The sequence below is a fragment of the Canis lupus genome, chromosome 14, assembly GCF_048164855.1.
Source record: "Canis lupus baileyi chromosome 14, mCanLup2.hap1, whole genome shotgun sequence".
Classification (NCBI taxonomy): domain Eukaryota; kingdom Metazoa; phylum Chordata; class Mammalia; order Carnivora; family Canidae; genus Canis; species Canis lupus.
In genome coordinates, this window is record NC_132851.1 from 64,575,617 (window position 1) to 64,593,121 (window position 17,505).

The 17,505-nt window shown below is 39.0% G+C and overlaps 1 protein-coding gene across 3 annotated transcripts in view; it reads left to right on the forward strand.

The window, feature by feature from the left end:
* The window catches only part of LOC140604209 (alpha-fetoprotein-like), a 53,269-nt gene extending 36,433 nt beyond the window's left edge, over positions 1-16,836 (forward strand). For all 3 annotated transcript variants that reach the window (XM_072775366.1, XM_072775368.1, XM_072775367.1), the window contains 2 exons: positions 3,512-3,644; positions 12,244-16,836. In XM_072775366.1, the coding sequence (XP_072631467.1) occupies positions 3,512-3,644; positions 12,244-12,291 (181 nt within the window). In that variant the 3' untranslated portion in view covers positions 12,292-16,836. The remainder of the gene's footprint in view (positions 1-3,511; positions 3,645-12,243) is intronic.
* Positions 16,837-17,505: the final 669 nt, after the last annotated feature.

Here is a 17,505-nt window from a genome sequence, read left to right on the forward strand (position 1 = left end):
ATTAAATATGTACAGAACAGTTGAAAAGAAAAAGTAATCCTTATACTATTCTATTTCCTTTTAAAACATCAATTTATGTTATTATTACAGTAATGCATAATCATTGCGGAAAATTGAGAATATAAAGAAGAGAGAAGGAAATCATGACCCTTTTACTCCAACACGGCAGAGGTGCCCATTATAAACATCGGTGTAGTTGTCACATTTGTATATGATGTCACATATGTATACAAGCACAATGTCACATACCTGTCCACATGTATACAATGCCATGTCACATATGTACACCAGTGCACACTCCCACGGTTGCCCTTTGCCTGTTAGTCAATGGTTCTAATATTTAATAATACTATTTTTGCACAGTCTTGTGACTACCTGCTTATGCAAAAATTTCAGTTCCAGCAATTATCCCTAGAGTCCTTAGGGGAGAGCTTATGAAACTCCCTTCACCCTCTGTAATTCCCCAAGCATGCTTTCCCTGGCACCACTCCTGGGCTGCTGGGAACACTCATGCCCTCCAGGTGCTGCTCTCTCCTGCTCAGCTGCAGACCGGATCCCTTGAAATGACAAAGCTGCATTATGTTTTGTCCTAAAAAGGAAATAGTCCCTTTCCCCTGACCCCAAGATCATACACTTTCAGGGGGTACTAGGGCAGTGCAGTTTGTGTGCGTCTCCATGGTTGGCAGGACTCAAGTGAAAGTTCTCTTTCGGCAAATTTTCTAAGTCATCCTGGTCCTATATAACTCAGAAATGAGTCTAATGAAGGCTCAGTTGGGGAACCAAGGAGTCATTCTTGTCTTCCGCTGACCTTTCTTATCCGATGGAAGTCTGTGAGGCTGATTTCTGTCTCAGGAGGAGTCCTCCCGAGTGGTTCCCAATCCTCAGGCATTCTAGAAGGAAGACTGACCTCACTGGTTTGCTATATACGCCCAGAACTATAATATTCCCAGGAGGTCTGAAATCACCATTACTAATGTAAAATGGAGATGACATAGAGCCTTATTAAAAAGGTAGAAGACAGTATTACATGGCATAATATTTATAAATTCTCAGCACATTGCCTGGATCACATTAAATATCAGTACACTCAAATGATGTTGGCTTTTGCCATTATTTTCTAATATAGCTTTTAAAAATTATAACGTATACATTTTGGTCACCAATTTTTCTTCAAAATCACATTCAATGGCAATGTAATATTCCACCATCTGGGTACCATAATGAATTTAGCCATTCCTAATTATTGGACGTGAAAATTGTTTTCAATCTCTACCCATTATACATTGTGACAATGAGCATTTTTGCACATGAGTCTTTGTTCCCATATCTGATTTTCTCTCCTATATTCCTAGGACATAAAATTAGAGGCAAACATGGAGGCAGTTAAAATCTCTTTGCTTCTTTCAGCTCTGTCTGGCAGCCAAGGGGCAGCAATTATGTGTTCTTCAAACCAGCCCTCTTTTTTTTTTTTTTTTTTTTAGGTTTTTTTTTTTTTTTTTGAGGCAGTTTCTGAAAAGAAATCATTAGCTTGTGCTTTGCTAATATTTTTAGTCATTCTGTTGTTTAGCTTTGTCTATCCTCAAGGCAGCGTAGGGGTGTGAGCATTGCGGGTGGTGGGAGAGGGTAGAGTTGAAATGGCAAGTTCAAAGAGGCATGTCCAGTGGGCTACCATGTTAAGTTGGATGTCTTGTTTTGTTGTTTAATGGGATCAGCATGCTGTAGACAGCTGGGTGTGGCTGTTTTTTAGGTTCTGAGGCACTGCTTCACTGGGCAAGGCTCAGAGCTTCAGAGGGCCCAGTGTGCTTCACCCATGACTCCAGGTCGCTCCCATGCCTGCCTTCCCTACGGGTGACCGTGATCTCTGCTGCCAAGTGCCTGAGCTGATGCCACCTATATATTGAGGACTTTGCTGTTGGCCATTTATGGGCAGCAAAAGGTGGTGTCATCGTGTCATCTTAGTCCAGAAGTCAAATGACTCAGAAAGTGGCTCAGACCAGCTGCCCACATTGAGACAGCCAGGAGCAGAGGAGGGCGTGTCTGCTGCGGAGAGTGACACTGACCCCAGGGCATACCTTCTCCCTCAGTGGCTGGTCCCTCTTCTCTATCTTCGCCTGCTGATGGCAACTGGACACAAACTGCGCCTGCCACAGGGGCAGCCCACCCTAGACAAGCAGAGGTTTGGAGTGTTCTGTCTTGAGATACAATACATTTACAACATTATACTTCTATAGTATCCTTCATTTTGCCTCTCTGTGGGCAAAGCCTAAAATATTTACTGTCTGCAATTTTACTGGACCTCTGGTTTAAATTGTCATAGAAGTAGCTACTTAGGGGATCCCTGGATGGCTCAGCGGTTTAGCACCTGCCTTGGGCTCAGGGTGTGATCCTGGGGTCCCAGGATTGAGTCCCACATCGGGCTCCCTGCATGGGGCCTGCTTCTCCCTCTGCCTTTCTCTCTCTCTGTGTGTGTCTCTCATGAATAAATAAATAAAATCTTTAAAAAAAAATAAAGAAGTAACTACTTAGAGCCTTGAGATATTTTATTTTACACCCATTCAAGGTGGAAATAAGGCCACTGGGTATTATCAATGTGACTTGAAAATGAAGAATATGCAAAGGTTTTTGGTTGAACAGTAAAATGCTGATTAATGTATTGGTTAAATCTGTCTTGGTCTAAACAGTAAAGAGAGAGAGAGAAGATAACACTGGAAGATTTGGAATACTATTTTTTTAAAGATTTTATTTATTTATTCATGAGAGACACATAGAGAGGCAGAGACACAGGCAGAGGGAGAAGCAGGGCCCACGCAGGGAGCCCAATGTGGGACTCGATCCTGGGACTCCAGGATCATGCCCTGGGCCAAAGGCAGGCGCTAAACTGCTGAGCCACCCAGGGATCCCCAGGAATACTGTATTATTAATTAGAGAGACAGAAACCAGGTCACATTTTTGAATATTCAAAGTGGTTGAAACTACAGTTCTAGGGGAAACTCCGGTGAAAGAAATCAGAGATGATGATGCTCAAGCCACTATAGTTTCAAGTTAGTTTACTGACCTATCATTAATAACGCCTGTAGGACCCTCAACTTCCAGGTGTGTTATACTTGTAATATTTATTTGGAAGTCAGTTGTTCAGAATAAATGTTCATAACAAATTATTAAAGAAAATATATTTAATTTACTGTATAATTTATCTATCATCCAATGCAATAAAAATAGAAAACAAAAATATTTACCCTAGTAATAATTGTATAAAATAATTAAATTCAATATATGAACTATGTAAAAGAGATGTGCTGGAATTAAAGTGTGTTGGATAAAACACGGAGATGGAGATGGGCAGTGTGAAATCTGGGGACACATCATGGCATTTTCAGGGCTTCCCAGCTGCAGAGTGGGAGCAACCAGGAGGCATGGGGGGTGTCCAGCTTTAAATCAGTAAGGCAGGTATGCCAGGTGGCCTTCTAGACTCAGGGACTACTTGTGTTTCTGCCATTCCTTTCTGATGCAGGCTCCTCAGCAATCTCGTGAAGCAGAAACCATACGCGACAGAGATGCAGTTCCAATCAATTATTGCAGATTTTGCCCACCTGGTGGAGACGTGCTGCCAAGCAGAGTCGAGTGAAATGTGTTTCCGAGAAGAGGTCTGGTATCTCTATTTCCTTCTCTGTTCTCTCAGGGTACTTAGGATATACTGAAATTAAAAAACCAATACGTTCTCCATTCCCATTGTGAATGAATGAGAAGAAAATCATAGTCTGGATGGCTTGGTGTAATCAATTATATTTGGGTTTCAGATATGTTAATATTTATGTTTAGTTGAGGAAAATAGCAGGGTTTGACACAGATAGAGATGAATACCAGAGTCATAACACCAGATGGAGTGGAGATGTACAGGATTGGGGGTGCGAGGAGGAAGGATGAACCGAAGACTTTGGTAATTGTAGAGAAATGGTGTCCTTGGAAATGTAGTGAAATTTTAAAGAAATAACAGTTTAAAAACCTTTGGGAAAACTGTAGTTTTGTTCTAGAAATTTATGGGGTCACAGTTAGGAATAGTCATCGAATGGAGTGGGGCTTAATGAAGGGACCAGTGAAAAGGGTTTTATATCCTCAGTGGCCAAAAGATCATTAGAACAGGGGTTGAAAAAAAAAAAAAAGAATGGGGATTGAAGAACATAGAGAGGAAAGAGCAATGAAGAGTATCTATCTATGCTCACCCACCACACTGACTACCCACAGATTGTTTTCTGTAATTAATTTAATTGCATGTAGTTGACAAGTAAGTGATTTCATTTTAAGTTGTAGGACTTCAATTCCTAAGAATATCATGATAGGATGTGGCACAGAAAATCCATGTAAATTCACACAGGGACCCCAGGACGAACTGCTCTCCCAGAGACATGACTTGAAGAGCAGAAACTCAGATATAGTAGATTATAGTATCTGAGTAGAGGAATGCAAAAATGTAGTTAAGAAAAAAAATAATAAAGCAGCCTTTATAGAGAAAAGTGGCTGGGGATGGTTTGGACCAAGGTTAAGTCTAGTGGTGGCCCAGGGAAATGTTTTCACAGGAAATAATTTTCATGAATGCCTTAATTACCTTCATGGCTCTTTTTTACCTATTTAGCTAAACTGGACATGTGTTTATGTTAAAAATCATATACCTGTAGTCTAGTCAAGGTTAGGCAAACTGCAGCCCTCAGGCTGCTGGACTCTACTTCCTGTTTATATAAATAAGGTTGCATTGACATACAGTCATGCCCATTTATTTGCATATTGTCTACTGCTGCCTTTCTGTCCACAACAGCTGAATTAAGTAATTGCCAAACTGAATGGCTGTGACAGGGACTGTATTGAACTGCAAAGCCCCAAATGACTCTCAGGCTGCTTACAGAAAAGTTTTACTGATTCCCAGACTAGCTGATACACAATCAAAGTCATCACTTATGCTAGAGTCTAGTTGTTTATTTTAAAGCCTTCTTGCTTTTTGTAAAGCATTCAGAAAACATGTCTCCACCTGGGTAACAACCCCATAGCCACATAGATCAACACTTTGAAGAAGGGCCTGTGCTTATATCTTGCTCCTGAATAAGAATACTACTTGCTCAAAATATTATTGGTGAACAGCGTGACAGGAAGATTTCTGTGTGCTTTTTTCCCATGCTTTTTACCTAACAGCAATCTTTAACTTAGTGGTTGAAAAGCCCAACTATCTTCCCCTTCCTTCCCCTTCCTTCCCTATTTTCTTTTAGGATTTGTCCCCCAAATTAAAGGAGAAAATAGAAGGTCTCTGGAGGGGCACCTGGGTAGCTCAGTGGTTGAGCGTCTGCCTTTGGCTGTGGTCTTGATCCCAGGGTCCTGGGATTGAGTCCTGCATCAGGCTCCCGGCAGGGAGCCTTCTCCCTCTGCCTGTGTCTCTGCCTTTCTCTGTGTGTCTCTCATGAATAAATAAGTAAAATCTTAAAAAGAGGAAGAAGAAGCAGCTCTCTGAAGAATGTATCATGTTAATTAAAATTTGCCAGAATTAATTACAGATAATAAAAATGCTTATTATCTGTAATTATGCATTATCTCTAAAGTTTGGTCAAGTTTTCCCTTGTATGCTTATTCTAAGGCAGTGTTTCTGAAATTATAGTGTGCATCAGAATCAATTCCGGAGCTTATTAAAACAAATTCAGAATTTCCCACCTACAATTTCACCACTTGAATCAGTAATTCTGGGGTGGGGTGTGATAATTTGCGCTTCTAACAAGTTCCTAGGTGCTGCTGATGCTGGCTGGTTTGAGGACCACTTTAAGAATCACATTGCTAAGGTGCAAGCAGCTAATCATAAACTCTTCCCCAATTCCCTCCTCATATTTTCATAGGCCCAACTCTCAGTGTGAAGCTGGTACCAAAGATGGCAGCAGAAATAATGAAACAATTGGAAAATAACATTTATGAAAGAAAGGGAAAGAATTTGAAGGTATTGAATATAAAGATAAGACTAGAATATTTAAAAAATAATCTTATAGTGTAGCAAAAAATGTGGGAATAGGTGATCAAACTATTTTAGAATCTTATCGTCAAGAATTCTTGTCTTTGTGCTTCTATGTTTATGAAAGGAGTCTAGGTTTGACTATAGTGCAGAGGAATACCTAGATACCCCAGGAACCCCCATGCAACCAAGACCCCAGAAGTGAAAAGACTCAGTCAATTGGCAGTCTGGGCATGTTCCAAGTTAGCTATAAAAGACTAACTGCTCCAGGGACCTACAGGCATTTTCTTTGTTTTTGTTTCTGAGATTATAATAGTCACTTACGCGAACCTGTTCTGCCTATTAAAAGAGAAAGTGGGCAGGTTTGAAGACTGCCTTTCCTGCTTTGGCTATTGGGAGGATAAAGCATTTTAGGCAAGATGGAAAACATATTTTGAGAAGCAAGCCAAATTCTAAGGAGAAAAAGGGTGAACTAAAGTCAATGTTGGAATGCGGGCAAGAGTAAAACCGAAATATATAAAAGGAGAAAAAAAGAAGAAACTCAGCTATACAGGGTGAATTCGGATCATCCAAAGAAGAAGCATCTCACATTTCATGAAATAATAACACAAATTGTAGACATCAGCAGGTTCAAGGAGAAAATTCAGGTCCAAGGAGAAATTCTCTTTGCCAGGTCAGTGGCAACGATAATTATAGCCTGTGATATTTCTCTATCAGCCAATAGAATATACTACAGAGGAAATTAAACATGAATTAGCAGAAATGTGTGCAGGTTGAAACAATGCTTTGAAAATAATAACGTGAAATTTAGCAATGGGAAAAAAAAGCAAGGTTCTACTTTTAGACATGATTTAACACAGGTTCATGTGAAAAGATCTGCTGGTTAAATAGCCTGAACTTAACAACTGGATGGGTCTACTGACCCAGAGCTGCTGCAATCTCGGATGTGTTTCCAAAGAAAAAGACAAAGATCAGATTAAGCAACGTGATAACCCCAACCTATGTAAATCAGGTCATTCTTAGTTACTATGTTCAGTTTCTTATAACACATTCCACAAGCTTTGAAAATTATAGAAGTAATACATGAATATGGTAAAAGCTCAAGCAGAACAGCAGGGTACGTTTCCCATTCCCAAAAGGTAACCAATGTTAGGTTTTCACTTTTAGTTCTCCTAGTGATAACCATCATTGTTTTATTTATTTTTTATTTTTAAAATATTTTATTTATTGATTTCAAAGAGCAAGAATGAGAGAGAGAGTATGAGCAGGGCAGAGAGGCAGAGGGAGAGGGAGAAACAGACGCCCCACTGAGCGGGGAGCCTGACACGGGGCTGGATCTCAGGCCGCCGGGATCATGACCTGAGCCAAAGGCTGACACGTAACTGACTGAGCCACACCAGCATCACTTTAATAGTTTCTTAAAATATTAACATCACGTAATGAATATAGTGCACTTACACTAACATCAAGAACCCTATCTGTGAATGCCGTCTTAATCTGTTTGAGTGTTTTTAGTTCTCTTATTAGTTATATGTTATATTCCTTGGCCCTTTAATTCCAGTCAACATCTATTGATTTTTCCAAAACATAGTTAATATGTCTAAACTTCCTTTGACTTCCTTGCCAGCTTTTCTTTTTAAAGCTGTATATACCATTACTTCTACATTGTCTGAGTTTATTTATCTGCTTATTAAATATAAGGTTTTTATGCTTTGTTCGTAAGTTGATGCTAAAAACTGGAAACCATTAAATAGTCTATTTAATTGTGTGTTTATCTGCAATATTATTTACATCAATACCACAAATGGATTGACCAACAGTATGACTTACCATTAAAATCTCTTTCTTACCTACTAAGCTACAGAAAATCATGCCACTTTTATTCATTTTGGGACATTTGGACTATAATTTCCTAGTATATCCTTCTGTTTTTGAGAGTTACCAATTGTCTTTCTTTTCCTGTGTTGGCAAATAAAGCATCTACTTTCATCACACCACTAAACTGTTTCAGTCTCTTAATAATGCAGTTTTTGTAATAGAATATTCTGTTATCTTAAAAGTAAATTTCAAAAAGTCCTCTGGCTTAATCTTCCAATTGGATCTAGTTATTTCTAGGACTGATTCATGGCTGTCCACATAGGATCTCATTTTAATGTGATCCTGGGTAAATTGAATTATTTCTAAAATACTATGTTTTTTTCTTGGAGCATTTTATGTTTTGCTGGGCTACATTCTTTTTTTATTGGGGTTCAATTTGCCAAATTAGAGCATAATACCCCGTGCTCATCCCACCAAGTGCCCCCCTCAGTGCCTGTCACCCAGTCACCCCAACCCCCCGCCCATCTCCCCTTCCACTACCCCTTGTTCGTTTCCCAGAGTTAGGAGTCTCTTATGTTCTGTCTCTCTTTCTGATATTTTCACTCATTTTCTCTCCTTTCCTCTTTATTCCCTTTCACTATTTTTATATTCCCCAAATGAATGACACCATATAATGTTTGTCCTTCTCCAATTAATTTACTTCACTCAGCATAATACCCTCCAGTTCCATCCACGTCGAAGCAAATGGTGGGTATTTGTCGTTTCTAATGGCTGAGGAATATTCCATTGTATACATAGACCACAGCTTCTTTATCCATTCATCTTTCGATGGACACCGAGGCTCCTTCCACAGTTTGGCTGTTGTGGACATTGCTGCTAGAAACATTGGGTGCAGGTGTCCTGGTGTTTCACTGCATCTGAATCTTTGGGGTAAATCCCCAACAGTGCAATTGCCGGGTCGTAGGGCAGGTCTATTTTTAACTCTTTGAGGAGCCTCCACACAGTTTTCCAGAGTGGCTGCACCAGTTCACATTCCCACCAACAGTGTAAGAGGGTTCCCTTTTCTCCTCATCCTCTCCAACATTTCTGGTTTCCTGCCTTGTTAATTTTCCCCATTCTCACTGGTGTGAGGTGGGATCTCATTGTGGTTTTGATTTGTATTTCCCTGATGGCCAGTGATGCGGAGCATTTTCTCATGTGCGTGTTGGCCGTGTCTATGTCTTCCTCTGTGAGATTTCTCTTCATGTCTTTTGCCCATTTCATGATTGGATTGTTTGTTTCTTTGGTGTTGAGTTTAATAAGTTCTTTATAGATCTTGGAAACTAGCCCTTTATCTGATACGTCATTTGCAAATACCTTCTCCCATTCTGTAGGTTGTCTTTGAGTTTTGTTGACTGTATCCTTTGCTGTGCAAAAGCTTCTTATCTTGATGAAGTCCCAATAGTTCATTTTTGCTTTTGTTTCTTTTGCCTTCATGGATGTATCTTGCAAGAAGTTGCTGTGGCTGAGTTCAAAAAAGGTGTTGCCTGTGTTCTCCTCTAGGATTGTGATGGACTCTTGTCTCACATTTAGATCTTTCATCCATTTTGAGTTTATCTTTGTGTCTGGTGCAAGAGAGTGGTCTAGTTTCATTCTTCTGCATGTGGATGTCCAATTTTCCCAGCACCATTTATTGAAGAGACTGTCCTTTATCCAGTGGATAGTCTTTCGTGCTTTGTCGAATATTAGTTGACCATAGAGTTGAGGGCCCATTTCTGGGTTCTCTATTCTGCTCCATTGATCTATGTGTCTGTCTTTGTGCCAGGACCACACTGTCTTGATGACCACAGCTTTGTAGTACAACCTGAAATCTGGCATTGTGATGCCCCTGGCTCTGGTTTTCTTTTTTAATATTCCCCTGCTATTCGGGGTCCTTCTGATTCCACACAAATCTTAAGATGATTTGTTCCAACTCTCTGAAGAAAGTCCATGGTATTTTGATAGGGATTGCATTGAACGTGTACATTGCCCTGGGTAACATGGACATTTTCACAATATTAATTCTGCCAATCCATGAGCATGGAATATTTTTCCATCTCTTTGTGTCTTCCTCCATTTCTTTCAGAAGTGTTCTATAGTTTTTAGGGTATAGATCCTTTACCTCTTTGGTTAGGTTTATTCCTAGGTATCTTATGCTTTTGGGTGCAATTGTAAATGGGATTGACTCCTTAATTTCTCTTTCCTCAGTCTCATTGTTAGTGTACAGAAATGCCACTGATTATGGACATTGATTTTGTATCCTGTGCTGGGCTACATTCTTTTTCTTTTTCTTTTTTAAGATTTTATTTATTTATTCATGAGAGACACAGAGAGAGAGGCAGAGACACAGTCAGAGAGAGCAGCAGGCTCCATGCAGGGAGCCCGACTCTGGACTCAATCCCAGGTCTCCAGGATCATGCCCTGGGCTGAAGGCGACGCTAAACCTCTGAGCCACCCGGGCTGCCCATGGGCTACATTCTTAACATATACGTGCACATGTATGTTTGTGTTATTTCCAAATGGGCACTTGGGAGATAAACTTTCTGAGACCTTGCATTTTAAAATATTATTTTGTTTATTTATTTGCACAGCGCTTTTGCTGAATAGGGATTCTTTAGGTGTAAATCATGGGGTCAAATTCTGGCTAAGTAAAGATCAGTTTATTGAAAGGATAGTGGTGGCTGCCGGAATCTTTAGGATGTTTGAAAAGCAGGCTGGGCAGCAGACAAGAAGCATAAGCAACTAAGAAATCAGTGACTTTCTGCTCTTTTACTGCTATGACATATCACCATTTTATTATTCTGAGCTCCTATTTTTGTACTTTGAAATATTGGTCAGTGTCATACTGATGACTTTCTCTTTTTTCTTTTTCTAGCAGTTCATCAATATTTGTTACATTGCTTTTTTTCTTTTTAGTATCAATAAGGCTTTCTTCTTTTTTTATATAATAATTTTACCATTATTGCACAGGGATTTTGGAAGAGATGAGAGACAATACATTTTATAAGGACAGTGGTGAATTGTTATGTCCAGAGAGTATCTAGAATGAAAAAAGTATTGAAAAGCATGTCAAAGGGATATGGAGAAATCGGTAATATTTATTCCAAAATCTTAAGATGGGTGACATGGCAACAGTCTATCAACATGTCCAGGATTATAAGAAATCAGAGTGACTAATTTGGGGTCAGTGTAAGGAAAATGTTTCCTCTTTCTTTTCTGTGCTCTCTGCATTCCATCATGTGAGTTCATGTTTTCTAGTTCAAAGTCTTGCTTGGGCTTTGCCTCAAGATATAGAGTTATCATCCCTTATTTCATGCAGGACATTTCTCATTATTATAGTTGTTCCTCAGATGCCTTTCTTCTACCCCACCTTTACCAGAAACTTCCCCCTTGCCCTCACATTTGTTATCATTACAAATTAGAAACTTACTGAGGAATTATGGAATAAATAAAGCCAGGAAGGACGGATGTGGAGAAATATGACTTACACTACTAGTGTTAGGTTCAGAGCCAATGAACAAGATTAAGTGTGAGGGTCTTGAGGTTAAGCTTATTGGAAAACTTTCCATGAAGATGGACTCTTAAAAGTCATGGGTGACCAAAAAAACAAGGATAGTTTAAAGTTCACAGCTATTTTTAAAAGCAAACTTAAAAAGATTCCAGTCTCTAGATTATTTAGATGTGGTACTGTTTGAGGGTTGGAAGAAGGACTAAATTAATAGACTTCTAACCATGTCCCACAGGGTGCTAGGAGCCCTTAGGAGTGCAAGTCATCCATCACCTAGGGTGTGTGTGTGCATGTGTATGTGTATGTGCTAATCTTAGCGGTGGAGTTCAGGGGCTCCCATTCCCACTTCACTAAAGATGAAATAACTTTCACTGATCTCTGTGGGCTTCCACAAATGCCTTTTACTTGAATAAAGACTATATGGTAAAAATTGGGGGAAACTGATGGGCTTAACATAGAGGCCAACACCAATATATATGAAGGCAGTAGAGACACTCTGATCAATGTTAGTGGTCTTGTTCCTCTTGAGTTCTTGCACTTGATTATACAATGATTTAGTGTGGGATTAGCCTTGGGAAGTTTTAAAATGCAAAGAGAAACTGATATAGATTGTCCGTTTTTACCCTGTAGCAAAAGGGTCCCATATTTTTGTGAGGAAAATCAACTTTTTAAAATTCTAAATCTGAGGTCCTGGGAGTAGAAGAGGTATTGCAGTTAGTTAAATCCTTAAGGTCAAAGACTAGGCCATGAGAAATCCTAAGACCTTAACCCACGGGCATGTTAAAGCCACTTTCAGGCATATAACAGGTAAGTCTTAAAGATTTTCTATTTGGGGATCATAGATGTTCAGGTGTTTTGTTTTGTTTTGTTTTGTTTTTCTCTTTCTTACAGATGTACTTATTTGCTTTTTTCCCCCCAGGGATCCAAACTGATTGAAAAGTGCCAGTCTCTCTTGGGAGGCAAATGATCCCAGAAAAATGTCAATATAGAGTCTTTGCTGAGATCTGCCTTTTGTTTTTCACGAGTAATGAAACTACAAATCAACAGCATCATTTTTCAGCTACTCACAGTGTTACTCAGGATACTAGCCTGGGCTTCACTGAATCCTTTTCTACTTAGCAGAGAAATCTCTGTATTGTAATCCTCATACAACCAGCTTACCTGCTTCCTTTCTCTCATAAGCTCTCAGCTTCTCAAAAGCAACACCAGAAATAGGAAATCAAGGGACCTTTCAAAACCTCAGGTAGATGCAATGAGCTGCCACATCTGGCTGGGAGCTGGCTTCTCGGTTTCTAGAGTGAAAAAGACCCCAGTGCAGCTCTGAAGCTTCTGTCGATAGCACTGCAGAAAATGCTTATTGGTTAACTGAATTGAATGTGCTTTAGAATAAGTTACCTTTAGAACTGCTTTGACTTTTTTTTTAAGAAGTATGGGACTGGGAAGGTATTTGGAACCACTTACAACATTTATTCATCCAATAGATTTTTAGTGGGTATCCGCTGGGTACAAGGCACTGTTCTAGGAGCTTGTGACCAAACAGAACAGAACAAAATCCCTATCTTCATAAAGTTTACCTTCTGGTGCAGCTTGGTGAAAACATATGTCTCTTCTTCTTTTTCTCTCTCTTTCTTTCTTTCATATCAGTTAGTCTTGAACAAATCAGGACTTTGCCTCATCCCTATGGCATTGAACACATTATGAAATCAAGAAAATATTTAACATTCTGTTTGCCAAGAGTCGTTGTGTTAATAGAAAAGCTCCAAAAGGTCATGACTGAGGTGAGGAATAGGTCCTATTGGCCGTGCATGGTCTCCTACATGCTAGGTAAGTCTGCTTTTGTAACAGCCAATGTCCTAAGACATGTAACTAGACTTAACTTCTGGCTTGTTATTGTCACTGGCTGCAGTAATAGCAATTAGCATGGTGCTGTGTGCCAGATATTATTGTAAGTTTTTCCCTGTAAAGACTTATTTGACCCTCATAACTCATAATAATCTAATGAGGCAGGTACTATTATTAACCTTCTCATTCTACAGACCAACACAATGAGTGCAAAGAGGTTAAGTAGCTTGCCCTAGTATTTACAGGTGGTTTGGAACTAGAATTCAAAGCTCAAGTTAATAAATTTAAGGGCTCCTGGGTTCCATTGTCAGCATCACATATACAGGGTAAAGATAAAAGGTGGAGGGACGGGAAAAATGGGTTGAGGAGGTTGGAGGTGAATTTAAAAATTTAAGAAGAGAGCACACATACAAAAAGGAGTTTACAAATATATATTAGGGAAAAGAGATATGAGAGAAAGAATCAATGGACAGTAGAGAATGTGAAATTGAATGAACATGTGAGGACTTCTTCCAAGGCTGAGGCTTTATTTATTTATTTATTTTTTTTCAAGGCTGAGGCTTTAGCTGCAGAGTCAATGGTTAACTGGAGACAACCTCGATATTTGGTTAACTATTCACAGAAAGTCTTCTCAACACTGTGAAAAGAATATCACCACAATTTGCAATGAGTGCTTCAGGAGGATTTCTCTGGCATTGAGTTTTCAGATAATGATGTTCTTTGACATGACAAAGTAGCCCTAATGCACTGGTGAAGAGCCCAGTTGCTGGAGATGGATGGTCTAGATTTGAGTTCTGCCCCGACTCACCATCGTATCCTTATCCTTGTTGAGATCTTGTTGCCCCCAACTACTGAATTTTTGTCTTAAAACTAGCCAAACCAAATCACTCACCATCCCCTAAAACACCTCACACACCACCACATCTCTATCTGTTCAAACCCTGCCCAGTTTCTAGTCTTTGACCAGGGCCACTTCTTCCGTGACTTTCCCTGGTCTCTAGGACAGTATGTGATCTTAGACTCCTGTGCATCACATTACCAGTCAGCTCTGCTCTTGTGACACCAGAAGTTTGAAATCTGCCCAGTGTTATAATTCCTTATGTGTTTGTCTCTTGTATAAATTCATTAGTTATCTGATTCTAGTATGTTCATATTATGCTCTGTAGCACCTAGCAATGTATGAAATACAATAGAAACTTAACAAATGTCTTTTGGAAGCTAATTTGCTAATGTATAAGAACATGTCCAAATAAGTGGAGTGCAGCTAAGATACCTTTTATGTGTCAAGTATTCGTCCTATAACTTGCACAACTGTCCACTGAAGTAGGTACTTCTATTCCCATTTTACAAATGAGGACACATAAGGAAAGCCAGATTGAGGGAATATAGTTTAGGGTGAGATCCTAGATTATAGCAGTTAAGAGAGAGAACTCTGGAGCATAATTCAAATCTTACCTAGCTCTTCTGCTAAAGACTTTAGCAAATGTCCTAACCTCTCCATGGCTTGCTCTCTTCTTCATCTATAAAATTGGGTTGAAAGGGTAATTTCTTCGTGGGACTATAATAAACACTAAATCAGCTGATATATATAAACCTTAAAACATACTGGGCAAATGGCAAGTATTATTAGTGTGAGTAATATGAAATTGCTGCTTTTGTAGGTTAAATTGACAATTTCAGATGGCTCAGCCTAATAGGTGTTAGCTATTATTATTTAAAAGACCAATGGATGCCATTGAGGGTTTTGTTCTACTTGCCTCTTATTCCTTTCTTTCCTTTCACAGGTAGATATAGAGCAACGTAACAGTTACACCTGCCATCTTTTCCACCTCATCAACTGCCTTGAAAATGGGCTTCTTTCTCCTTCATTTCCTGAAACCAGTGTGAACAGCCCTAAACAAAATTCCATAGCAACACTGCCTTACTGTTTCATATAGCCAAGAGATAATGTATGTATATATTTCAGGTAGCCAAGAGATAATATATTTGCATATTTCATATAGCCAAGAGATAATAAAATATACCACCAAATTCAGGGAAACCAGTAAAGATTCTATATTTCTTTAGCTACTGAGTCAGATTTGTGAAAAGGAGGTTTATATACAGGAGGTTTTTAGAAAAAAATATTTCATGGAATTCATTCACTCATTCTTTTACTCACTTATTCACTAAGTCACTAAGTCTTTTATTCAACTGATTTATATCAAGCACATCCTATACACAAGACAATATTAGGCACAGTGAAGTATACAAAGATGAATGCAAAAAGTCCTCTACCATTAATAAGTATAACATGATCTGGGATTGAATTTGAACTAATATGTAACTGGTAGTGAAATATTTGAGCCACCTAGAACAAGGATAAAGAGTTTTATGACAAAAGTTAATATTTTTACATTATGCAAAGATGCCTCTGAACAGATTTTTGTCTGTTACCTATTGCTATGTAACAAATTACCCTAAAATTTAGCAGCATACTACAAGAAACATTTCTTTTCTCATATGTTTTCTGAGGATCAGGAACCCAGGAGTGGGTTAGCTAGATTTTCTGGCTCAGGGTCTCTCACGAGGTTGTAATCAAACTGTTAGGGCTGTTCTCTGAAGGCTTAATGGGGGCCAGTACACGGCCCACTCATCTGGCTTCGGACGGGAGCCCTCAGTTGTTGCTGACTTTGGCAAAGGTCTCTGTTCCCATCACGCAGGCCTTTCTCCAGTGCTGCCCCCCTCATGGCAGTTGGCTTCCCCCAGAGCCCGTGATCCAAGAGAGTAAGCAAGGAGGATGCCACAGTGTTATATGACCTAGACCCAGAATCACACACTGTCACTTCTGCTTTCTTCTATTCCTTAGGATTGAGTCACTAGGTCTGGGCCATGTGCAAGGTGACTTCTAGGCCCAATGTCTTTATGAATATATTTTAAAACTACCATGGAAGTGAAGTTAATGTCTTATTTAAAAATTTGATATTTCTGCATCTACTGGAACTCTGTTCTTGCTTGCATGTTCTTGCTACTTTTTGTTGGTAACTTCCGTATTTTTAAAAGATTTTATTTATTTCTTTTAGAGACAGAGAAAGCATGAGCATGGGGAAGAGCAGAGGGAAAGGGAGAGGGAAGGGAAAAGAATCTCAAGCTGACTCTGCACTGAGTGCAGAGCCCAATGTGGGGCTCAATCTTACGACCCTGAGATCATGACCTGAGCCGAAACAGAGTCAGACCCTTAACCAACTGAGCCATCCAGGTCCCACATTGGTAACTCTCTGATCATAACTTTTCCATTTCCTAATTTAAAAGTAACATGGGTTTATTATAGAATATTTAATAAGCATGGGAAAATAAATGATTTACCCATAATTCTATAGCCCATATATAACCACATTTAATGTTTTCTGGTTTGTGTGTCGACACAAATATTAGTGTATACACACACACACACACATATTTTACGGCTAAGAGATATTTTGAATTTTTGTATGTATATTCTTACTTAGATACATAAGAATTTTCTTCTATATTTAAAGTTCATTTGGAAACATAATTCTAGTGGCTGCATACCATTTCTATGAGTAAATGTTCTTTTCCTTCTTTAATTATTTTTTCCTATTTTTGATCATTTAAGCTATTTACTTTCTTTTACCACAACAGCAATATAATAAATATCTTTCATAATGTCTTTGTATGGCTCATTATTTCAATATAAGATCCTGTAAGTTAAATTATAGGATGAACTTACTACTGAGTTGCTTTCAAGAAAAGTTAATATCCATTCCTATTTCTACCAGTAGTCTGAGTGACCATCTCATTGTAATTTGTTGAGTATTTAATATCACTCTTAATCTTTGCTAATAGACCAAAAAGTGCATTTTCCTTTATTTTATTTTATTTTATTTTATTTTATTATTTTATTTTATTTTATTTTTATTTTATTTTATTTATTTTATTATTTATTTTATTTATTTTATTGACATCTCAGGTATTTTATTGACTCTCAGCTCCAAATTCACTGTTGGTTCTGTAAAAATGGTTGTGGAACCTTTAAAGGTTTTTTCCTTTGTATTTTGCGTGATGTCATGCTTCGTCAGCAGAGGGCGGTGAAGAAACACTGTAGGAGAAAGTCTGGTCTCCTGATTCCCGGCTGATGGCCAAGACTTCTGGGCCTGGGCTTCCCTCCACTGCTTTGCCCAGGGTGCTTTCTCCAGGGCTGATTGCCTGTAGGGTGCAGCTCTCTTTCCCATTTGTTCCCTCAACCCCTTCCCCACTTGCGGTGACAGCCTGGAGCTGAGTACAGGTCTGTGCCCTGGTGCCAAATCACTGCTCCCCACTCCAGCCTCTCAATTCAGGG